Source organism: Manihot esculenta, chromosome 5 (genome assembly GCF_001659605.2).
Source record: "Manihot esculenta cultivar AM560-2 chromosome 5, M.esculenta_v8, whole genome shotgun sequence".
NCBI classification, from domain to species: domain Eukaryota; kingdom Viridiplantae; phylum Streptophyta; class Magnoliopsida; order Malpighiales; family Euphorbiaceae; genus Manihot; species Manihot esculenta.
In genome coordinates this window covers 2,562,362-2,588,306 of record NC_035165.2, presented here as the reverse complement: position 1 = coordinate 2,588,306, position 25,945 = coordinate 2,562,362, and the positions used below count along the sequence as shown (strand labels likewise).

At 34.6% G+C, this 25,945-nt stretch overlaps 2 protein-coding genes and 1 long non-coding RNA gene across 6 annotated transcripts; all 3 read right to left on the bottom strand.

Moving 5' to 3' along the window:
• Nucleotides 1-1,523: 1,523 nt before the first annotated feature.
• LOC110615843 (protein REVEILLE 6) lies at nucleotides 1,524-6,639 on the bottom strand. 4 transcript variants are annotated; one of them, XM_021758005.2, is made up of 8 exons: nucleotides 6,172-6,638; nucleotides 5,154-5,211; nucleotides 4,400-4,523; nucleotides 4,034-4,210; nucleotides 3,830-3,958; nucleotides 3,168-3,277; nucleotides 2,970-3,029; nucleotides 1,524-2,106 (listed from the first exon to the last, which is right to left on the bottom strand). In XM_021758005.2, the coding sequence occupies exons 1-8, from the start codon at nucleotides 6,465-6,467 to the stop codon at nucleotides 1,972-1,974; spliced, it is 1,089 nt and encodes a 362-aa protein (XP_021613697.1). In that variant the 5' UTR covers nucleotides 6,468-6,638; the 3' UTR covers nucleotides 1,524-1,971. The 4 variants fall into 4 exon arrangements, with proteins under 4 accessions (XP_021613697.1, XP_043812945.1, XP_043812946.1 ...); XM_043957010.1 differs by lacking the exon at nucleotides 2,970-3,029; XM_043957011.1 differs by lacking the exon at nucleotides 3,830-3,958.
• A 4,852-nt stretch (nucleotides 6,640-11,491) lies between these two features.
• On the bottom strand, nucleotides 11,492-19,938 carry LOC110614466 (C-terminal binding protein AN). Its single transcript, XM_021756002.2, has 9 exons — nucleotides 18,831-19,938; nucleotides 17,613-17,833; nucleotides 15,636-16,221; nucleotides 15,001-15,169; nucleotides 14,781-14,911; nucleotides 13,053-13,844; nucleotides 12,895-12,942; nucleotides 12,175-12,288; nucleotides 11,492-11,862 (listed from the first exon to the last, which is right to left on the bottom strand). The coding sequence occupies exons 1-9, from the start codon at nucleotides 19,509-19,511 to the stop codon at nucleotides 11,791-11,793; spliced, it is 2,814 nt and encodes a 937-aa protein (XP_021611694.1). The 5' UTR covers nucleotides 19,512-19,938; the 3' UTR covers nucleotides 11,492-11,790.
• Nucleotides 19,939-24,610: 4,672 nt separating this feature from the next.
• LOC110615045 lies at nucleotides 24,611-25,310 on the bottom strand. Its single transcript, XR_006350604.1, has 2 exons — nucleotides 25,195-25,310; nucleotides 24,611-24,962 (listed from the first exon to the last, which is right to left on the bottom strand). It is a non-coding gene; the product is annotated as an uncharacterized LOC110615045 (long non-coding RNA).
• Nucleotides 25,311-25,945: the final 635 nt, after the last annotated feature.

Genomic DNA, 25,945 nt, shown 5'->3' with positions numbered 1-25,945 from the left:
TTATTTTTTTAATTTTAATTTAATTGATTTAATTTTTATATTTTAATATAATTTTAATTGATTTATAAATTTTTAAATTTAATAATATCTAATTTGATAATATAAACAGCAATATTATTATTTTTTAATTGACTAATGATCGAAAAAAATTTAATTATTTATATTATTTAATATTTTATATTTAAATATAATAAATAGGTGATTTAATGGTTAAATATATAGTCTTATGAATATTTTATAATAAATATATTATTTAATTTAAAATCTCAGTATATAAAATGGTTAAAAATAATATATTTATTATAATTTTTTTTTAATTATTAATATAAAATAAAATTCATCTATTATTGAAATTATCAACTGCATTATATTATTTAACTATAGTTAAATATAAATTAATATTATTTTTATATATAAAATTAATTTATATTTAAAAAATAATAAAGTAGCATGTTATTTAAATTATTATAAAAATTTACAAATCGAATAAAATTATACTGAGATATAAAAATTAATCAATTAAATCAAAATTTAAAAAATTAGAATTTGGTTATTTGCTGGGCCATGTTCGTACATCCATCGAATTTTTTTCTTTACTCATCTCAAATGATACTTATTTAGTAGCATAGTAATATGAATTTACTTAATATCTATTGAAATAGTAAAATTAATTAATTATCAGAAAAGTTGAGACTTGAGAAATATGAATAATTTACTTTTATAAATAATATGTTAAAAAATATAGTAAAAAAAAAAAAATTCCCTTAAGACTGAAAAAGAGTGAAGTGCTGGCGAGGATTACTCCAACTCCTCTTAAAGTTAGAGCTAAGATCAGTTAGAGTTTGGAGAATATGTAACCTAGTTTTGGCTGCTGACAAGCCTTTTATGGTGTTCTGAAGATGTTCTCAAAGGCTTCTATGGTAGAGTTTGAGAATTGAGAGCTTCTGGAATTCTTTGGAGTGGACCCAATTGGTTTGTTTGCTATATGTTTTTCTATTTGTTTCTGATCCTTTTAGACCTTATTAATTCAATACAAGTACATTTTCTTTTTCTAAAAAAAAAAAAAATTTATGATGCTATTAGCAGAATTCTTTAAATAATGAATTTTATATATTTATTTAAACAAATTCATTGGTTTTTCAATCTCTGCCTAAGCATTTTTCTAACCATCTTTACAACATTTAAAGTTCTAGTCATGATCCATTCTAGAACCTCAAGATTGATATATATAAACCTGCTTTCAGTTTTTACATTTGGGTATCAGTATTTAGTTTTGCCAATTGTTGAGGAAACTAAACATGGACCTATGCACATTTGGCTAAGCATAGGTTGCGTTGTTTTCAGGGATCTAGTTTCTCGCCATGTGAGCACAATCGCTTTCTTGGAACGATGACGCGATTGGACCATTAACTTCTATGATTTTAGGTCGTGCTTGATTGGAGCGTAACTAGTGAATTTGAAATTAAGTACGAAGCAAAATTAAGTAGTTGATATGGGCAGACGTAGAAAGTGGAAGAGCAGAGTTTGAACATAATTCTTATTTTGGCAGAGCTTTCATAATAGATTGATGAATACAGAGTTCGTAACTCAAAACGATTCTCCAACATACATAACATCAAAGCACTCCTAGCAAGAATGTACACTAAAAAACTCGCACTCATATCTCTATACAAAGATAGCCTCAGAGTCGTAACATTTCAGATAAAACTATGCTACATATCCAGAGAGCCAAGTTTGTATACATATATATACATACACACGCACACGCCAACACAACTCCTAAGAACAAACTATAACCTAGGTAGAGAATTATTCCCTATTACCACACATAATATATACAGATCTCGCTGACACCACCGCTCATTTGGAAAGCGTTCTGTTCATCCCCAGCATTTACTGTTCTGGGCAAGCAGAGGATCAAGGGAATATAGAAATTTCCCAAGACACTATCGACCCCATAACATAGGAAAGTCAACAAGCACTTTTTAACGTCTCACTTCTTTTGGAGCTGAAAGGGTACCGAGTTTTATCAGCAACAATATTGCTGTAAGGACCACCAGATTTTGCATTATCTGTGTTGACATCATAGGATGCGAGCAACCTTCTCTGCATTGGTTTCACAGAAAGTTGAACAAATGAGTGAAAACAAAGTTGATATACTTTCAGCAACTGGAGATCTAATACAAGCTATCACAGATAAAATTCCAAGGTCAGACAATATCTCATTCCATGAGGTCTCTAGTTAATTACCACATATATACATGCAAGCAAAACAAATCCTCTGGTAGCATTCTATGATCATTGAAAATGAAAATGGAAACTCAAAAACCATATGAGAATTTCTGACGGCTGGTTAAAGGTATAAATTTCTTTTTAAGACCAAGAACTCCTTTTTGTTGTATTGATATTCGATGCACCCATGTGGCTTATGAAGAGGAACACTCCTACATGATTGATCTACTCTGAATGGTACTCACATGATTGATATACTCGATGGAGACTCATCTACCGTCATCAGTAAATTGGCAATTCTATAGGTTTTCCAAAATTCATAAATTTAACAATTACGTAGAAGCAATGCTTCAGTTATTAGTTCTTCCTCTATTTGGATATCTATCAAACAGGTGGCATTATTCTGAGTGACACACTGACACTATCACCATTCTCTATGCTTGACACTTCTTTGCCCACTCACTCAACTTTCTCAAAGGCTAGCATCTCATAAAACTACATAGAGTTCATAGATTGATGGAACCCATTTAAGAAATTTTTCCATTTCATGCAATTCTCTTGAATAGTTTGCAATGTTTAATAAAGTCCAACATGACATAAAAAGGTTTCTAAGCATAGATTGTCATGTATGATAGTGCTTCAAAAAAGACACGTTAAAAAATGCTGAGGACAACAAGAAAGGAAAATAAAACGAACAAGGAGGAAAAAAAAGAAAAAGCGAAGGACGAAGCTTGTACATGATCCTCAAAATCAGGACTCGTCAAATTAATGGCGAGGTTTCTCATCAACAGCAAAGCCTGGGAAATGGCAAATAGAACTCCCGTGAGCATTGAATCGTCATTTTAAATAAACAAGACCAAAAACTGAAATTGCAACCAAGAGCTTTGAGATAATGAAAGTTCAAAATAAATAAATAACTAAATAAAATGACATACTGTTTCCAAATTTATTGGGTCCATCTGTTTCAACCTCTGCAGCTGACCACTGGCATTCGGGTCAAAGACACTGCCAATGAAGCTGTACACTAGAGCAAAATCTGGCATAACTGCATTTTGATAAGGGTGAGATTGTCATGCACAGGAACCAGGAATCTAAGAAGATTTGCAAACGGATAATAAAATAATGCAAGCAATATCACTTAATAAGAGTGATAAGAGATAAGATGATGCAGTCAAACAAGATTAACTTGTTAAACTTTTTCAGAGTTACCAAGCCACCAGCTCCCTTTTGAGGGAAACAGCTGAACCATTCAATACCCCATCCCATGTTAAATCATTTTATGAGCAGGCACTAGAATGGGTTAAGTGTTAATGAACAAAGAGGCAGTAATATAGTAAATTTGAATGACACAATGTCACGGGCAAAGCTGGAATTTTCTTCAGTGCAGTTGCTGAGCCGTCGTGTAAGAGAGGAAGCCACAGAGAGGAACGGAGGGAGAGGGGTAAATTACCCATAACAAATTACAAATATCCTAGCTTCATATAAGGAGGAATTATTTTGCTTATTTCTAATCCTTGTGGTTGGTAGTTTGGAGATTTAGTGTTCATGTTTTAGTTAATAAAATATCCCAAGCTCAAATTAGGAGCATGATGCTGACCTCTCATTGGCTTGCCCTGATCTCCTCGATCAATTATTTCACTAGTTTGCCAAGTCCTTGGGGTGCTCTCATTGCTACTGCTGTAGCAACAATTATGTGCAGTTGGTGGCCCAGCCAATCCCACATCATCTAAAAAATAGAGATGATTATGATAAATAGAAAGGAAAAGAAGAAGCCCATAGAGAGAACATGAACAGATGATACCTTTAGTCACCTGAGACACATTGACTGGTGCGACAGGGTTAAAATTCCAGGTTGTCAAAGTTCCACCAGTCATTGGATTTCCAAGAACTGATGATGAATCTTGTCTGTGAACATATCCAGGTTCTAATGAAGCAGATGAAGATTGAAATGGACCAGCCACTTGTGAGACTGCTAGAGCTGCAAGAAATAAACATGCAAAGAAGGCTCAGTCCAGAATTGGAGACAATTTGACAAAACCCTGACCCCACCCAAACCCCACCCCAAATTATCATACTCATTGAAAAAAATGAAGGGGGGAGGGGGGCAGTGTTGAAGGAAAAAGAGGAGGAAGAAAGGGAAGATAAAAGCTAAGTTAACAATGCTGACCATTTTTAGCTGCCTTTTGTGGGTAGGGATGAGCTGCTTTTCTCTTTGGCCGAGGCGGAGGAACATGTTCACTTGTCCCATTCTTTTGAACCTTCAGAAAGTACTTCTGTGCATGGCTACGTATCTGCGAATAATGTATGTTAGGGTGAACATGTAAATATATATTGACAATGGATATGCAACAAGAAGCAGATGAGATGCACTAAAAACGCAGACTTCCTTGATTACTCCCCCCCCCCCTCTCTCTCTCTCTCTCTCTTCTTGCCTTGCATTCCTTTTTTCTTTTCATTTTGCAGACACAGAAGCTGTTAGTCTATGTTAATAATTTGCATAGTTCTTTCCAATAATGCTTATCAATACAATACTCTAACCATTTTATGGACTTTTCTGCTCGGTAGACATGAGATGAATCTCAGTGTTTTTTCCCTTACATTTTTTTTTGCCCATATTTATGTAAACGGAACCTAATACAAAATAGAGTACCAAATGGCACATGAAGATAAAATTGTAAACATCAAACCAAGGAGGAGTTAAAGATCAATTTTTATGTTTCATAGACAGGGTATGACTACTTGATAGATTTTCCTTCAAGTTGGAAGTGTCAAGATTTCATATCAGAGTTCAAGTATCTTTATCTGATTGGTAAAGTCAAGAGTTGAAGCAACTATAAATAACCAACTGTTAAGGAACTGGATAGTTACAGCAGTAGAAACATGCTTCATGGTGTTCCAAAATTTACTGTCTGAAAATATACCTGGATGACTGTCTTTGACCCAACAAAAGCTTCAATCTTCTTCCAGTCACGATCAAATCTGTGATGCGTCACAAAACCAAAAAGAAACTTCAGAATTATTATGTGTTCTATATTCAGAAACAGAGTAAAAAAAAAAAAAAAAACTGCAGCTCATGATTTAGAACACAACGAACAAAAAATTTTGTATTCTACCACATTAGAGCATATAAAAAGTTGGTCTCTTTAGTGCATCCACCAAACCATTCGTCTTAGAGATGCTATTACCAACTGAATTTCATAATTGGTAGTTGGGAGCATATAGAAGAACCCGTTATTTGGTAGGAAATAATCCTAATCCTGCTCTATGGCTTAGAATATAGATTCCAAGCACAAAGAAAGTCCAAGATGCATGGTCAATTACCTAATTGGGACATAGAACACAAACAAATTAAAGGAACCAAACCCAAGGCACTTCCTGTGCCCATTGAACATGTATCGCTGTTATTTGAGACAGAGAGAGAGAGACTCATATACAAAAGATGAATGAAACACCAAATTCAGAAGTTCAAATGTAAAGCTTTACTGTTAAGAATTGGAATAGCAATAAACTCAACTTAGAGGAGCTTGATGCAATTTAAATTGATAAAATTGAGTTGATTTATTTGTCAGTATCTGGAATAATATTCAAATCATCTTGCACTTCTGCAGCAAAACTGCAGCACCAATTCAAAACTGAAAATAGTAATAATAAAAACAAACGGAAGCCTCTAATTAACGATAGTTTACGCATCTTAAACTCAATGACACAATTATCAGTACCCGATTATAATTCCTAATTTTTCATTTGGTTGCTCTGTTATAGACAAACAGAAGCAGAAACAAAATCTCAAATTATATCAATCGCATAGAACAAGTTCAAAGATTCCACACTTTCCCCATCACCTCACCCACCAATTCTCTGAAATAAATAATAACCAAAAAAATCAAACTATAAAGAAAAAAATCCAGCAAATTGAAAGAGGACTCTGAACCGACTTACAGTTGAAGAGCTTCTAGAAACTTGTCGTGTTCTTGTTCCGTCCAGCTCTCTCTAGACTTAGTAATAGTATACGGTTTCCGGATCTTCTTGCTCGGATCGTCCGCAAAAGCTAAAGTATTAGCAGCCGAACTCGTCGTAGACGCCGAAGTGTTAACCGCTGTTGTATTAGTAGTGGTAGCAGTAGTAGCAGTGGTGGAAGTCGTCTGCGGCGGCAGAGAATTGAGACCAGGGAGTCCCATACCCATGGGATCGAAGAAATAAAACCCCTGAACTGGGTTGGGGTTCACCGACACCATAAGCTAAGCAGTAAGAAGGAGAAAAATGCTTCCCAAAACGACCCCGTTTGGAGTTCCGTTTCCGGTAAGTCTCTACAGTGTTCAGCTTGTTTTCTAAGGCTTCGTTTGGCTTACTGTCTTCTGGTTCTGGGGTTAAGTCGGACTACAGAGATTGTGGCTTAAAAATGACCACAGAGTTATATAAAGAAAGACGGTGGGCGTGGTGGCAGACTGGTGGTGGTGGGGTTAGGGAAGAAACTGACCTTTCTAGCTATTATCCTAATCGTACACGTGTCAGGATTTAGTTGTTCAGATTGAGTCGCGGGACTCTCTTTATTTGGCAAGTGGCGGTTTTCTTTGGTACCGTTGCGCATTAAAAACAAGTGGGAGTTTATTTACCCGCGGAAATTCACTGTTCAGTTTCACCGATGGGTCAAAATTCCGTTGGACAGATGTCGGGAAAGTGGTAAGAGCTAGTGCAGAAAACTTCGGTACGAAATTTTCCGGTTCCCCTTATGATTAACCTATTGAAAATTTAAATTAAAATCATAGTCTTTTTTTTTTTCGGAAAAATCATAATCTTTTGAACATGTGAAACTATAATAATTAAATATAAGGTAATCAAACTACTACTTAATTTTATAATTTTTATTCACCCTATTTTTTTAAAAAATAATTATTTTAATTATAGTTAAATTTTATTTATTTTTTAATTATATCATTTTTAATATAAAATAATAATATTAAATTTTATTAAAAAAATAAAAATCATTATAACTAACATATATGATTTGAATTAAATACTAATAGATAATTTGAATTTTGATTTGAAAAAAAATAGTGATAAATTGTATTAAAAATAAAATAAAATTAAATAGAGTTATATTAGTTAATTTATATATTAATTATAGTATAAAAAATAGAAAAATATTTAGCATAAGTAGAAAAGTAAAAATTAAAAAAATATGAGACTGAAGAAATATTAATTATTTATAAAAAATAAAGACTAATTATATATATTATTGATTGTAGTTTAAATTTTATTGAATATGTTATAAATTTTTTTAAATCGACAAGTTAGATAAAAATAATTTTATTATTTTATGAGAGTACAATAAATAATTTTTTTTTGCAATTCATAATAACATAGTTAATTTATATTTTATTATTATAATTTTTATAAATTTAGGTATTCAATATATTATAATTTATTTTATAATTAATTTTTAATAGTATAAAAAAATAAATATATATTTATCCAATAATAATTTATTACTTAACAATATAAATATATAATGAAGTTAAATAACGATAAATTTATAATTAAACTTTTTAATAATTATTTTATTTAAAATAAAAGTGATATTTTTAAAAAAATATTAATAATGGGACCGAAACAAAGTTATACAGTGATCAGTATAATAGAATTATAGTATAATTGGTCTATTTGCAAAATGGAGAATATTAGGTGGTTGATATTTAAGGTTGCTATTCCAACACTATAAATTAGAGAAGGCGAGTATAATTTTTAAAATTTAATATTAGTGTGAGAAAATAATGTATTTTTGTCTCCATAATTTTTTTCTTTTTATATTATAAAAAAATTAAAATAAAAATATATTTTTTTAATAATTAAAAAAATTAAAATTAAAATATATTTTTTTAATAATTAAATAATAATGTGATCAACCATATGATAAGATATTTTATTAGTAAATAAGTTGGTGATTCTGCGAATTATAAATATAATCGAATATGAAGGATGTTAAGAGAGCGATTTTGTCCGGTCAATTTATCTTGAGGCACGTTTTTTTTTTTACCAGCTTTGAACACTATTATCGTTAGAATATTTTTTTATATAAATAAAATGCATGTTAATTTATTAAATTATTGACACGTAATTTTATTTTACTTATTTTTTATAGTCTTATATGAGTCAAAAAGTAATAATTATTTATTATAAAATCAATTTTTATGAAAATTTTATGTTTCAACTTAAATTTTCATATAGTGAATATATTTTTTTTAAGTTAATCATATTAGAGAAAATGCATGATATAATGAAAACCAAGTATATTTAAAAGAATAGATATACACGAAAATAATAGTTTTTGTATTTTTTTAAATTAAAATTTATGACATTTTTTTAAAATTTATAACAAATAAAATATATTGTCGTAAAGTAATAATTTATTATTTAAATAATAAAAATATTATTTTAATCAATAGTAATGTTGTTAATTTAATATAATTTATTATATTAATTTGTTAAAAAGTATTTATGTATTTGAAAAATCAATTTTTATTAATTTAATACACTTTTCATATTTTATATAAATTCATAATTCACAAAAACTAAGAAAATACAGTTAGTATGTTTCAAATAATAAATTTTTATTTTTTAATATATTATGTATTTATATTGCTCTATTATTAAATTATATAATATATTTTTTTTTGTGGGGTTTTATTTAAAAAAAAAAATTTGAACATGTAATTGGGTTTGGAATATTACAAAATTATGAAAAATGTTTATATTTTCTTAGATGGAAGAAGGGACATGGGATGGAATGATGCGACGGGAGTTTCGTAGATGAAAAGGGTCCATCACTCTTCCTAGGAAACACAGGAGAAAAAGATTGTGCCGGAATGTTCTAGGCTTCCAGAGTGATCCAGAGCGTCGGACTCTTATTTCGACAAATTAACTGAGATATATAACTAAAAAGAATTGCGGATAAGCTTTATAAATATCAAAATTTCATTGGAATCTTTTTAGAGAATAAAAGGTAGTTTACTTCGTTAATCCCTGCAAGCTCAGGAAGGTAATTTTATTAAGCAAAACCCGACAAGACACACAACTATAGGTGATGATAATGTGATACCATTAGCGTCTCACTTTCTTTTAACCTTGAGGGAAGCCAAGCATTGAGTTGCTTGGCTACAAAATCCCTAGGGTTTCCACCTTCAAATACATGCAAAATTTTCACAAAGCACAGTTCTGAATCCACACCCAAACAACTGCAACAACAGATCTGCAACGACTGACTTTATGCAAGCCCCAAGATCTAGATAATGAAAAGAAAGGGTAGAAAAAACAAACAAAATAAACTGGTACCCTAGCTAGATATCTAGTGTAGGCGACAGAGACCTTCACCAGAGAAACCAATCTAAAAGCTATCAAACAAAATGTAGACCTTCCACTCCCCTAAAGGCCTGAAAAATTAAATATAAAATACTTGATTGAACCAAAAAGCTTCAAACAACTGAAATTGAGAAATGAGAGAAAATTCTCTCCATAAGAAACTAGAGATATTCCTTATCTTCTCCATTTATAAGTAAGGTTTTCATATTTTTCTCATGTGTATATTAATTTATTCTCCTAAATTTATTTCTTTTCAAAAGTTTACTATAATTATAATAGGGTTTAACTCATAATTTATTTATTTTGTGAGATTAAATTACATATTAGAATTAATATTGGCAATTATTCATCAATTGCTGACGTTTTTGTTATCAAAATAAGTAATGAGAAATGAAAATGCTGGAAAACACTGAATTAGAACTGAATAATTCAGTATTATTTCAAATAAAAAACAAAATTTCATTTTCAATTAAAAAGTTAATAATTAACTTTAATTAAAATAAAACCTTCGGTTAATTATAATATTTAATCGAAATTAACCGTTGTGATTCAAAATCAACCAGCAGTGAACAGTCGAAGAGCGTGGTACCCCAGCCCATGCCCATGGCTTTCTCTGGCGTAACCAGTAAGAAAAGGTTTGGGGCAATAGAACTCCATGAACCACGTGGATATTCAAGATATGGGACCTTCTTGCAGGGATTTAGGGTTTAGAGCTCATGGATCTTTTTGCCCATCCAAGCTTTTCCCGTAAAGCTCCAATCATGCCAGTCCTTCTGAAAGAATCGACGAAGCTCAAGGCCAGCAAGCTTGATGTTCCCCAAGCTAAATATCTTGGAGGCAGCCTATACCCTACAATTCTTCTCCTCCAGCTAAATATATTTGGATAGAATCAAATCGATGACCAAAAAATCAAAATTGAAAATTAGACTACAATTCACCGCCCTCATACTTCGAGTATTTGCTCTTGCTGCCCCAAAAATGCAGATATCCAATAATCCTCTTCTCAATATGCTAATCCCTATTTATTTGATCTAAAAACCCAATTGCTTCAATGTTGTGTACGTAATAGCAACAGTGAGGCTGAGGGGCTAGGGGTATGAAATTGACGAGTTCCTTCCTTTCACTTGTGCTACGGCAGGATTGAGTCTGTGTATAAGGAGAAGCAAAAGCAACATTTTAGGGTTTAGATTTTCATGAGGTTTTAAAGAAAAATTAAAAGATGCAAATGAATCATAATTTGTAATTTTGTGCAACTTTTCCATTAGAAATGATTTAAATTTGTGGATTTCCTGAGTGCCGGAGGTTTACGAGATTCTAGTTTTTTTTTTTCTATTCATAATATTTGAATATTTTTTAAAATAATAATATTTGACATTTATTATAAAAAAAATTGATATTTAAAGTTATAAAATCAATGTTAATTGTTTAAATGAAGAAAAATTATTATGATAATTTGTTTTTTTTTCATAATTAGGTTAAATATGAACTTAATTAAAAGGTTGAGAATTACTTCTACAAAATAAAAAATTTAAAACTGCCTTATTTGAACTTCAATAGTTCAAGAGGCAACTTGCAATTTTTCCAAACATATTTCCAGTAAAATGCATTCTCTTTTTTTTTTTCAAATCCCAAATGCAGTTGGATTTAAAAAAAAAAAAATTGAAACGATAGCAATTGGAGTCATGAGAGGGCGTGCGGCTGGTTGGAGTCCCATCAACCAAATGACATGAAAAAGGGGAACAAGCCTACGTGATTTACCTGGCGAATTAGAGAAGCTCGACTGTTACAGTTTTAGACATTGTACAGCCTTGGATCAATGCCAGAGGCAGATAGAGATCAAGGGGGGTCTTTCCAAGTTTACCTTCAAAATCAGTAGACCTCAATGCAACTTGAGCAACTCATCAGCGGAAATATAATAATCCTTTTGAATGAAAAAATGAAAAAAATTATCTTACATTTTGAAGTAAATCAGTTTGTCATGAGGCAGAAATCCCACGACATTGAATGCCTACACATCTCGAAAAGAAAAAGAAAAAGAAAAGAAAACGAATAAAGAAAAAAAAAGTAGGAGACCAAAAAGGGGAGAAAAAGAATTTATTTACAAATTGTTCTGGGTAAACAGGAAACCACAGAAAGAATAACAAAATTGGCGGAAAAAACAGAATAAAAGGGGTTAGATATCTTCGCTCTTGCTTTTCCAGCCTAATCTAGCCAACGAGTAACTCCATCTTCCCCTACCACTGCCAGAATCTCAACACGTACATCCAAAGTAGCCTGCAGTTTTTTGCACCAAGTAAAGCATTTCAATAGAAAGGCAGAAGAAAGGGAGGAGAGATAGAGGAAGAGAGAGGATAAAGGGAGGACTTCAGTAGAGTAGGTGATGATTACAGTAGGTTTATTGGAATTTTCTTCGCTTCCTCTTGCATGTAATATATATATATATATATATGGGTACAAAGTCAGGAAGGACAGTTTATAGAACACTATTAAATCCCTGAAGATTGTATTATTTGCTACTTTATCCTCGTGAGTTGAAGTCCATTAATGGAAAATTCATGTTGCAGCGTTGCTAAAAACATCACTTACCAAAGGATTTCTACAGTTAACCAGCCTACATTCCTCCAATGAACCTTCCAACATCCAACTCTCCCAGACATCAAAGCTGTGACTAGCAAATACAAATTCCATTCTTCTGTTAATCTGCAATTTCAAGATAAAACTTGACCTTAATTCCAAACTGTAAAAAGTTGAATTTAGTTACTATGACATCACCAGTATATTGAGCAAGTTATGCTTTGTGTTTCAATCATCCCATGAAATTATAAGACATGGAAATGCTCTGTACCCAATTTGTCTTTTCTTTACCACTGCAATGAGATGCACGGAAAACTTGATAAAAAAATTATTAGAAGCAGACAGCTTGTCCTATGAAGAAATGACCCACACACACTCGAAATGTCTATTTTCCTAATAGGGCGCACTGCGACGATGAAATGTCAACTTTGCAGTGAAAAAAAAAATCCAACATTTACCATTTCCCAATAACTATAGAGATTACATCCTGCCTTAGTTATTTAACCATTTAAGATAATAGAAGGCATTCAAAGGTCACATCAGCCAAAGAAAGGGATCCTACTAGCTAGTTATATACAATCATATCAACTCGCATCAACCATATAAGGATAAGAGCCTTGCCAGATAATATATTCCAAATTTTTAGCTCTCACAAACAGTACTAATAAAGAAAGTAGAATGGCATCTGAGGTGCGCTCTCAAACAACTTGATATTCTAATAATATGAAATACCTGCAATAACTTTCCACCAGCAGCAAAAGACCGCAACCCAATAGTATCCTGAAGGAAATATGTTCATATAAACACATTACTTAACAAAACAAACCACTGGAATTATGCTGTAGACTGCATATAGAGAGAAAATGACAAAAAATTTCTGCTGGACAAACCTTGCTTCTGAAAACAACAAGGAACTGTACTGCAGGATCTCTTTTGGTTACGTTTGACATGGCATCCAGGAACCAACCACCGCCTTTAACTCTTTGCCTCGAGACATGAAGTGCAGGACGATCTCTTGCATATAAAGCAATAACACACCCATCTTTCAGCAGTTCGCCAGACTTTCTACCAAGCATCTCGCTAGATCTTAAAAGCTGGTCAGAAGTTGACACTTGTATCGATTCTATTGGTGTTTTCCTACTTCTTGAGTCTTCAGGGGAACCAAACCGAGAACTGGAACTTAACACTTGATCAGTACCACTCATAGCAGCACCATCATCTTGATGTGAACTATCTTTTTCTAATTGAGAAGGATCATCTGACTTCTTCATGGCTTTTTGACGGCCATGTCTTTTCTTTGCTTTCTTACCTGATCTGCTGCGTCTTCCTTCAGACCTTACAGCTGTTTGAGACAAGCCAGAACCCTTAGACTGGCTAGGAGATTCAGTTGATTGATTATTACCTTTTCTGTTGGAGCTTTCTGGACTCAACAGAATATCAACCTTCAACTGCTCATCAACTGAAGCAGGTTGAGCATGTTTATTGTCTTGTTTGAGAAACTGTTCACTTTCATCAGCTACATCACTTTCCTCCTCCTCATCAGGGATGGCATCCTTTGGTATAATCCCATCAAAGAAGAAAGACTGCAATAAAGAGATGGCTTTGTCCCTTATCTCCATCCACACTTCTTCACTGTAATCTGCACTGTGTGGAAGTATCAATACATTGGGCATCTCCTTTACCTGAAGCGAAGGTAAATAAGACAAATTAGTGAGACCATAATACATTTTACCAAAATCTAAAACTAAAGCAGGCATCATTCTAGGCAGTACTAAATTAAAGAAATTGATTGGTGCATTACCATGCACCATATGACTTTTAAAAAAGACTAGCAGGAAAACTTGTTCCCCTTTGTAATAAATTTAATTTTGTTCTAATCCATAATTAGTTATTGGAAAGTAAAACAACAAATCCAAGAGGGACCAAGATATCTCCAGGTACTGTCTGATTTCCACTTTGCAAATAAAAATAACTTCATTTTCAGTTTGGGCATTTGAAAGCCAAAAAATAACTTCATTTTCAGTTTGGGCATTTGAAAGCCACATTGTTAGGTCAGCTTGCATTTTTTTCCTATGTGGGAAACAAAAAGCCATATTTTAATTTCTTTTTCCTTTTGCTTTTTTCATGTGAAAGTATGAAACCAACTTTAAAAATTAAGCATGATATATCATTGTTGCATTTGCTTTCTAGCAAAATTAATATGTAAGTTTGACTGTGTGTGCTAGCCTATAGAAAAAAGGCAAAACTCTTTTTTTTCTGAAAAGCAAATATTAATTTCTTGTTGTACTCGTTATTTAATATCTCAGGTAAAGCAATATTGAGGAACCTAATCCACCATTAGATTTCACACCAGTTGTTCTGTTCTCCAAGTAGCAGAGTGCTAGAAATGTAATACCCTAAATACAAAATGTTATCCACAGCATATATTTTACAGCTTCCAACATTTTCATCAGACAAAAGTAGTACTTCAGCATATCAAAAAACTACTTCTGCATTGTTAGAGAGGCAGACATGAAAATGCATAGAACACACAAAAGCTATAGTTATACATTCAAATCCTCCACAATTACATATATTGTAGAAAGCAATGCACCCAACAACATAAAATCAAACATTACCCATGCTTCCATCCACTGAGTTCCTTCAGCACCATCTAAAGCACAACCAGCCAAAGTTCCATCAATCAAAAGCTGCTTCAGAGCACAGTCATCTAGTAGCTGACTGCTGCCTGTATTCACAAGAAATGCCCCTACAAGAGAATAAAAGGTTTTTCCCAGGTTAACACAAACAGGATCATACAATTTCCTGTGAAGTTCACAAAATGAGGAAAGAAATTACCTTGCTTTATATGCTGCAAACATTCTGCATTGATGATCTGAACTGTTTCATTTGTTAAAGCACAATGAAGTGAGATAAGGTCACTGGCAGCTAGTAAATCATTAAGAGTATCCATTCTTCGGGCTGCAGGTGGAAATCTTATGGAAGAACTACTTATTTTTCCTTTTCCCTGTACAAATATAGTTTGGGCCAGAAGTTAACAGAGATCCAGAGCAAGTCCAGATGCAAATAACAAATCGACAAGTAGTTGAAGCATAGCAAGAATCCTAATGCATCCAATGGGAAGATAGTATTTCTAGAATGCAATTCTACAATTCAACTTTTAACAAAATCATCATGAATAGAGAAAGATAAGGTTACCCCATTCTCAATAAATATCCTGAGCATGAACACAAAGTGAAGATATCTTTTGTCAGTTGGATATAAATAAAATGGCAGAAAATTATTGTGTTTTAAGTGGTTCCATTACTATCCAGTAGCATATTGTCGATGTTCTTAACTTATGTAGAATCTCCATCCAGCTTTGCCAAATCACCTTCTTTTTCGTTTTGTCCAAATAACTCTTCTTGGAAGATAATGGTTCACAGATTCAACTAATGATATAACTAAATCACTCCTAACTGTTAAACTTATACCTCTTGAACATCAAAATATAGAACATTCATTCTGAAAGCCAAGCTCCTAGTAGCCAAAGACCTTGCCGATGCAGATCTACCGACGATCCCTAGAACCAGCCCTCTACATCTCCTCATTCCTCTACACAGCGGCTGCAACGAACCTAGCCATACTGAAGCAGAGAGAGCATGTCGGGAAAGCAAATGCGTACGACGCAGCAAGCCAAGGAATAGAGCCATCACTGTGTCTGCGATCTCTTCGGCCCGCGACGTGTCCACATGAACAAGCCGGAGCCCCAGGTCAGCGGCAAGAGCCGAGTCTACGGCATGATTAGCCGAGCCAAGGCATAGGATGAGCTGGTAGGAACGGAGACGGCGCTGGGCGGCACGAGGGAGGTATGCGAGAGAGTGGAGAAGCACAACGGCAGCTGATTCAATCTTGCCATCAGATAGGTGGCTGAGCGGCACGTGCTCGACTCTTGCGACGCCTGCTAGAGAGTCTTGCTCAATGGCGCAATCCTCTATGCAGTTGAGAGTGACGACTAAAGGAAGAGATTGGACGGGGCTGTTACGGTGAGACATCATCGCAGAGGATCTGATATTGGCGTTAGTCATTACCTTGTACTTCTATTCTCAGCATGCTAAGTGCGGTGGTGGTGATGATGGTTAGGGTTTAATGTTGCAAATTTGGGCATACCTTTGGGGTTCTTTCGTCTACAAGGAGAGTGATAGGGCATCTACTGCTACTGGGCGTTGTTTGTGACATCTGATGATGCGTAGTTTTTCAGTTTTGGATAATTGGCTCAGGTGCTCCATAGGATGGAGGAATTGAAAATATTGAACGTTGAAACGTCCCTGCCATTCCCAACCATAGATCCGACCCTAGACCTCCTTCTTACTCTACTTTCCTCGCTACACATCATATGCCCCCGCCATTTTTGAATTTCCAGTCATATCCCAACTCTTGTCAGCTATAATATTCGCATTTCATTAGTATAGATTCATATAATTACGTAACCTGCTCGCTTGTGGCATAATACAGACTCGTCAACGGGCTTCTCGTTGTCCTTTTGCTAATGGGCGAGATTTCTCAAGCACGGTAGACGAACTAATGAACCGTTAACGCTTTATGAGAGCATCGGTGAAAAGATGGTTCAATAAAGATCCATAAGAAAAAAAAAAGGCCTTTTAGATGTTTTAATGCTGGCTTCCAACAGGTTGAATGAAGATTAAATAGCTTTACAAAACTTTTTAGCAAGCTAGCATAAACTACATTGCAGCAATAATACAACTTTCTGTTCCAATCTTCGACAGAAAAAAAAAATTCTGTTAATCGTGGAAAATACTTTCCCCTTATGTCTAAAGTGCAACGTACAGATTCCAACAAATTAATGAAATTTAAACATTACAGTTAAGCTTGTTTACAAGAAAGACAACTATGTCACACTTCCTAAAGTATGGAGACAGGGGGGAGAGAGAGAGAGAGAGACAGAGAGAAAACGCATAAAGGACTCTTATCATATAAGATGCATGGAAGCAAAACCCACATCCCACAAACTCATGCTAGCTGATGAACACGTATAACAGGTTTATCATACAATCAACCACGTCTTTGCCCCGCTGCTCCAATGCTCTGATGGTCCAAATGTTGAACCAAATATTAAAATCACATCCAACTTCCACTCAAACCAACAACCCATAGTCTAGTTTACAGCCATAGGAATATGATGGAGAACTCCCAGCTAACTCCCATTTATTCAGAGCAAGCTCATCATATGGTAATATACTGAGACGACCGTACAAAAACACTGTACAGTTTTCAAACCACCTACCAAAACTCATACTTAAAAAGATCAAAGTTATTGTATTCAAGTCTTATTTCCTTGGCCACAATATTAACATCTTCCAGACTGGCTTTAAAATTCCGAAAGATTTTGATTCTTTCAACAGATCCATAATGACGTACAACTAGATCAAAATTATTGAGTTCAGAAAAACCTCCTCCTGAAATTCCTGGTAGTTGCTTGATATGATCGCATGAGCAGTCCAACACCTATTCCAATCCCAAGGCACATCCCAAGGCCAATTCCAACACCAACTCTAACCCCAGCATTGAACCATGTTAGTTGGCCATCCTCACCATAATACAGGTCCTCCGAGTAGTATCTGTTTGCAATTTTCCCATCAGACTCACACTCATCATCATCTGATTCAGAAATCTGGACAAGCATCAAATGATGATAAAGCCAGTCAGAATAATCGTAACTTCTAATGAGGCATCAACAAAATCTTGAATTTCTAAAAGATATAAAAGAACTCCAAAAATTCATTAAAAATGTACTTTTTCCCCCCCTTGTTTAATCCATTAGAAGTCAACCTACAGTGACAAGTGCTAAATGAGGTAAAATAAGACAACTGCTTCCCCCTAGCAATATCTATCTGCAAGAGTGATTATAATTAAATTAAAAGGCTGCAGCGGAGAGGCTAAACCAAAGTGGTTGAACTATATGGCACAAGCTTATTCCACCGAAAGAACTATCCGGACAATAACAGTTCTTATATCACTGAAAAGAGATTGCAAATTTAAAAATCACCTATTTCATCTCAACATCATCTTCTGCTATATTTTTTTACATACTAATATTAACTTCCTGCCAAGGATTAAGGAGATAGAATTAAACATTTACAGTACAATGAAACTTTCCAAATTCTAAATACATCCTTTTTAACTCGTCACCCCCCTTTCTTGTTTACGATTGAAAGATACTCGGTCAAAAATAACCAAATAAAGTATACTTGGGCATTGTCCTAGAGACAAGGTAAAGTGCTTGGGCCTTGACATATTCCTAAAGAAAAGGTCAAGTGCCTGGGTGACACAATGGGGTTTAATCCTCTTCCAGGAATCATACCCAAAATCAACTAAAACAACACCACTTACAAAGATTGGATGCATTTAAGCATTTAACTTGAGACACCAGAACTGCTACACGGTAATTGACTAAAGCAGGTAAAGAAAAGGAATAACACATTAGTAATTTTAGCAACAGGAAGTTTAGAACAACTTAAAATGGCACAGTCCACCATCCAAATTCTAATCCAAATGACACTCCCAAAACTATAAAAGTCTATCCAGTGCTGTTAGTTGGACCCAAATCTTACAAATTAACAACAAAATCAAACAAATGGGAGGTAAATTAACGACAAATGCCGAATTACCTTGACTTTACGCAGGCGAAATGACCCATTGCTACCACCACCAGATCGCTCCTTCTCCATCTCCATCTCGTCATCCTCAGGAATCGCATCAAGCATTCCATGCCTCGACAATTTCCTTTTCGGACTAACCAAAATTGTCTTAGTCAATATCACCGGCACACCCCCACAACACCCAGCGATATAAACTTCGATAGCAGGCGCCGATACCCCCATTTTCGGCTGGAAGAACACCGAGCTTCCTTCCCCAACCGAAGCCGCCATGTAACACTCCATGCTCCATCCTGTCTTCGAATCATTTTCCAGTCCCACGCTCCCATTCCCCCAAACCGATTCTATTCTCTCCAGTGAGCCACATAAAAACAAATCGTTGCTCTCCAACACTTCAAATTCCACGGCGCCGGTGACCCGCACGCTGTCTGTGCTGACGTAGGTGACCTCGGAAGACTCCTTATTAAGACGGTCACGGCGGAGGGTCACGGAAGCCGAATCCGCGGCAGGAATTCTGAAGCCGTTGATTTCGAGGGGCGTGCTGATTTCGCGGCGAAGATGGCGAAGAGTCAGATGGTCGGGGACGCTGTTGATGACGCACGGCGTGATTCTCACGTAGAACAATCTGATTTCGAGCCCCGAAGAGTTGGTTATGAGATTATATGAATCGGATTCCTGATCCTGGTGATTCATCGAGTCCTAAAATTCCAAAAATTGGTATCACAGGAGTTCAGAGTTTTGAGTTTTAGAATATCAAAATGACCTATCTCACAAATTGGGGATTCGAATTCTGGAAATCATTAATGGAGATAGAAATTGAAACGGAGATTGTCATGCAATAAATAGAAATTTCCTAATTTTGCGATGGAGATTGTGAGGGTTTTCAAATGATGTGAGAGATTAGGGCTTTTGAGAGGCTTTGATCGAAGATTGATGGTGGTAGATACAGTGAAGTTTAAGAATGGAAAGCAAAGACCAGGTCAAAGGAATTGCAGGAAAAATAGCATTTTCTTAATTAATAACGGTGATATAACGTGAAATCTTCCGAAAAGAATCCTCCTCCTCCTCCTCCCATTCTATTAGCTTCTCTCCTTCTTGAATTGCTATATACTAATATTTCAGAATATTCTTTAATCAACAGATTTTTTTCATTATATCATTACTATTATTAATAATTATGAGGTATCTATTATAAGTTTATTTTTATATATAAAAAAAGTATAATAATTGAATTTTATATTCATATTTATTTGTTTTAATTAATTTTAAATTAAAAAATTAATATTTGGAGGTGGTATATAATGATTTAAAACTTCTTAAAAGATTTTCCAGAAAATGATAAGTGTCCGAAGATACACAAATAGACACCTACTGTAACCTACACGTGGCGTACTGGTAGTGTTGCAGTAGATAACGTCAACAAAACGACGTTAAATTTCTGACAACACATTACACCTTATGGAGGTCTGAATGGATCCAAGAGATTTAACGGGCGTTTTGCACCAAAAGAACAGCCAACTCATTGGAACCCAAGTTCTCACTAGACTCGCCACGTATCAAAACTAAAACCAAATCCAACAAAAAATCAAATCCATTTAATTCATAATTAAAATTTAAAACAAGTTAAACTAAACATCTCGCTTCTCTTTAATTGGAACCCACCTGGCTGGCAGGCATAGGGCGTTCCTATATTTAGTGTGACACGTAAGCAATGGTGATTTGTGCGTGCCGAAGTTAAAAAATGGAACCAAGATTAGTGTAACCGTAATTGCATACATATATGTTTTTCATAAATTAAAAATATAAAATAATTTTGGTCCAAAATGAAATATATTTTTTATTTTTAAAATATATTTATTAATTTAAAATAAAAAAACAGATAGAATTATCATGTGTATCTAACAATTAAAACCCATAGTGGGCTGAAAGTATAAATTGCCGTCCCGTCGGTCCGATCCCAATCATCCTTCCCCGAATCGGAGCTGGGCCAAACGGAACCAAAAACACGACTAAAAATAATCAAACGGGAAATAGCAGCTCCGTTGGAGTGAAGGCCGTACGGTAATATTTGCAGGCCCATGAGCTCACATTACTTCCAAAACCTGAACCTTATTTTAGATTATTAAAAATCTTCATAATTTCTTTTTTTAATAAAATAGAAATATCATTAAGACTCGAAAGAGTTAACGTGTAGTAAAACTAAAACTGCATCAGGCTAATAATGCAAATAGAAATATTGATAGCATCAATAAGCAAGCTCATGTGCTATTCCATCTTTCTGCCTACGCATACAAAATGGATAATAATCAATTCTAGTAAATTTTTTTCGGTGTAAAGGGGTGGACAGTCATCCACAGCTAGCAGAGTTACACTTGATGTTGTTGCATATCCTTGTGCAGAATAACCCTAAAGGTTATCTGAGAGAGGTACGTTGAGTCTGGAATCTATTGGCAGGACATGAGCTTGTTTAGAGAGCCAGTCGGCTGATTGGTTTGCTTCCCTAAACACGTGGGCAATTGAGATTCTCCAATTTGTCCGAAAGTCCTCACGGATCAATTGCGTTAAGCCAGACAAATTCGCCGGAGGAGGTGCTTTACCATTAGCGATTTCCACTGCATCACGAGAGTCTGACTCAATCAACACCGGGGCCTCTTCTACTGTTTTGGCCAACTCAATACCCTCCCAAAGAGATTGGATCTCTGCTCCTAACGTTGGAGTTTTACCAAAACAGGCAATGACACCATCCACCCAGTCTCCTGATGAGTTTCTTAGAAGCGCCCCACGGGCTTTTTACAAAATTAGGGGCGGGATAAAACTTATTTGTGGATTTAGGGTTGAAGATAAATTATTTGCGGATTTGGGGTTGGACTGTCCGGTGGCAGCCGAAAAGAAAACCTGCCGCTTGTTTAACCGGCGCCAGGGCCTGCCACTTAGAGTGGCGCCAGGCCATTCTTTATTTTTTTTATTTTTTTTTTATTTTTTATAAAATTATAAAATAATATTATTATATAATTAAAAAATTACTGATATTATTTAATAATAATATTATTGTATTAATTTATTAAAATAATAAAAAATTTTATCATTAAATAAATATATATAACATTATTAAATTATTTTTATATATCTAATTACAATCGAATTGTTTTTATATATCTAATCGCAGTATAATATTAATTTTATAATTATGAAATTATAAATTACAGTAATTTTTTATTTAAAAATTAATAATAAAATTTATTCAATATTAATATATTAAAATTATAAAAAAAATTATTATTATAAAAATATCTAATATTATTTAATTACAACCGAAACTACTTAGATCGTTAGTACGGAAATGTCAAGACTCTTTTCACGTCAGACGGTTATTTAATTTCTTCAGTGCGCATGCGAGCAGAGCTGCGAATTGACTGGGTTTGCTGTCCTTCTTCAAGTCACATCATAAGGCTGGACTCCTCGTGCTGGATCCAGACTCGCAGACAACTCGATCTATCCCGTGTCAGGATCAGGACCGAATATGCTGGACCGGCTAAATAAAGTGAATTTCTGAGACCTTAGACCTATTTTACTTTTTCGAGTTTAATTTCCCTTAGAGTGAGAAAAGTCCGGCAGTTATCAAATTATATAATAATATATTTCATAACTCTCTAAAATATTAGGACATTAATATTATTATGTACGACTGGATAATAGTAATTCAATAAAAATAAATTTAATTTTTATAATTTTAAATATTTATATACTCATATATTAATTAATTAATATAATTATAATATTTTAATAAATAAAAAATAAATAAAATAAATAATGGCCTGACGCCATTTAAAATGATATATTTCATAATTCTTTAAAATATTAGGATATTAATATTATTCTGTACGACTGCATAATAGCAGTCTAATAAAAATAAATTTAATTTTTATAATTTTAAATATTTATACACTCATATATTAATTAATTAATATAATTATAATATTTTAAATAATATATAATATTATTGTTAAATAATATGAGTAATTTTTAATTATATAATAATATTATTTTATAATTTTATAAAAAAAAATTAAAAAAAAAGAAAAGAATGGCCTGGCGCCACTCTAAGTGGCGCCAGGCCATTCTTAAAAAAAAAATAAAAATAATGCCTGGCGCCATTTTAAATGGCGCCAGGCCCTGGCGACCGGTAAGTTTTTTTTTTAACTGCCCCGTGGCAATCCAACTCCAAATCTGCAAATAATTTATTTAAATAAGTTTTCTCCCGCCCCTAATTTTGTAAAAAGCCCGCGCCCCACCGAATGCCAATTTACAATCTCTTCTCCAGGAGCCATCCACGTTAATCTTAAACTCATGTGGGTGCCAAGCTTTATCAAAAGTATTGGAGGCATTCATCGAGATGGTCCTTACAAGTTTGGAGGCGACTGCCTGAAACTCTTTCGCAGCTGCTACGACTGAGTGAAGGAGCGTCTCCGTTGCTTGGGTCAGGCCTTTAAAAACCAAATTGTTTCTTCTTTTCCAAATAAACCAACACAGGTTACCAAAAAGGAGATCCCACCGGATTTCTTGCTTTAGCATTGTTCCTGTCAAAATGTTGTCCACCAGCCACTCTCTCACATTGGAAATGGAGAAAAAAATGGTGCCTGCAGATAGAGAAGGAGAAAGGTTAATCCAGAGACTCCTCACATGATCACAGTCGCGAAAGACATGTAGAAGAGATTCTACTTCCCTCTTGCATATAGGGCATGTATCAGGGGCACTAATATGTCTCCTGCTTCTTTCTTGATTCGTGAGGATGGCCTTGTAATCTACCAGCCATAAGAAGGTTCTAATTCGTTGAGGACCTGGCCATCTCCACATTGACTTCCAACATTTTGTGCCCTGTGCCTCCATTAAACCTGAAAGGAGTGAGTAAGCAGATTTAATATTAAATTTACCAGAGCTAGACAACCACCAGACAATTTTATCCTCCTCTTCCAGACTCAGAGGATTGATAGACTTGGCAATGCTGACAATAGTGGAGGCTAGTAGGTACTATGCAAATTTGTCCCGTCTCCATCCTGTATCAGTGTTATAATAATCCTGCACTTTATCATCTAATAAATCGTCCGAAACCCTATCCATAACACCACTATGAAGCAACGAATTCCCCATGAGTAACCAATTATCTTTCCAAAATCGAACAGTGTTACCGTTCCCGATAGACCAACCGAGACCATGAAGAAAGTCAGTCCAAACACCCATGACACCTTTCCACAAATTAGAACAGTTTTTTCTAAAGATCTGCTCAGGAATGAGATTCACCTAACTTGTATTTGGCTCTCAACACCTTGACCCAGAGATCATTAATGTTATTAACAATTTCTCATGCTATTTTCATCATGAAAGCCTTATTATTAGTGGTACGAGAGTCCCTAAAGCCCTCCTAACTCCTTTGGGCAGGTAATTTTATTCCAGGAAACAAGAAAGGTTTTCCTCTGTCCACCTAAATTGCCCCAGATGAAGTTTCTGCATATTTTGTCAACTTCCTTACACACAGGCAGGAAGAAACACAGATTGCATAAAATATATGGGGATAGCTGACATCACCGATTGTGCCAGAGTTATGCGACCTACTAAGGATAGCTTGCGAGCATCCCAACCTGTGAGTTTATTCCTGACCTTGTCAATAATAAACTGAAAGCTCTTTTTGGTAGTCCGAGTGTGTAAGAGGGGGATACCCAAATAAATCCCTAGATCCTCAGTAACTTGGATTCTAAGAAGATAACTTGTCTTTTTTTATCGCATTATCCACATTTAAAAAAAAAAAAAAAAACTCTTATCTTGGACTGATTAATTTTTTGACCTGAGCTCTGGCGATGTTCCACCACATTATTGATGATAGTCGTCGTCCGCGAAAATAATAATATCATCTGCAAAAAACAAGTGCGAAAGGTTAGGGCTAGAACTACGTACATAACTTTAAAGGCTTTCACTTGCCCTCCTGATCCGCCTTGTTGATGCCGTGTGCTAATCTTTCTATGCAAAGAACAAACAAGTAAGGGATAAAGGATCTCCTTATCTAAGACCTTTAGATGGTTTGAATTTATCCATCAAACTACCATTCCAAATAACCAGCATGGAGAGAGAAGTCGCACAATTCATAACCACCTGCACAAAATTAGAGGGTAAATTGACATTCAAAAGAGTGTCCTACAAGAAATCCCATCTAATACGATAATAGGCTTTTTCAAGATCAATTTTAATTGCAAAGAAGCCTATTCTTCCTTTTTCTTATTCCTCATGGAATGAATGATCTCTTGGGAAATTATGATATTATCAGTAATTTTGCGCCAAGGGACAAAACTAGTTTGACTGGGACTTATAATATTAGGAAGGAAACCTTTGATTCTGTTAGCCACCATCCATTCACCATAATTTTCGGAGTCCGGCGGCGCAGCTACCTTTGCCTCCGAAACGGATTTACTGACCGGAGTGTTCGAGCTCTTAGTGAAACTGCATTCAGTGTTGCGATGGCCAGCACGCCCACATAAAAAGCATATATGGTTCTTATTGTTCACTTTCAAGACAAGAGGTTTCCGTAGGTCAACTACCACAACAATTCTAGCATACTTTCCTCTAGATGTTTCCTTGGTATTGTTATCAATTTTAATAACATGCCCAATCCCAGACCCGATCTTGTTCAGCATATTTTCATGGTACAAGTGCATCGAAAGACAAGGGAACCTGATACACGCAGTAGCATGACGAATATTATCACAAATCGGGTTAAACCGTGGATACCCTGGCTGAACCAGCAGGTAGGTTAACAGAATTGTCTAGGGTCCTTCTATCATAGCCTTCTCAAAGCCCTCATCAGAATCAAAATTGATAAGAAAAAAGTCATTACCGAGATCCGGAATTTTCGGATTTGCCAAATTCCAAAGGACTTGGAGTTTTGTGTACAGCAAGCGATATGCAAATTTAAAATGGCGTTTTTGGCTGAAAATCAAAAATAAAAATTTTTCAGTCTATAACAGCTCTCTTCCAGTAAATTTTGATAATATGCAAAGATTACCCCGAAAATAATCAAATCAAATTTATAAGTAAAAATTAATTAATTTAAATAATCACAGGTTACACGCCCTCTGAAT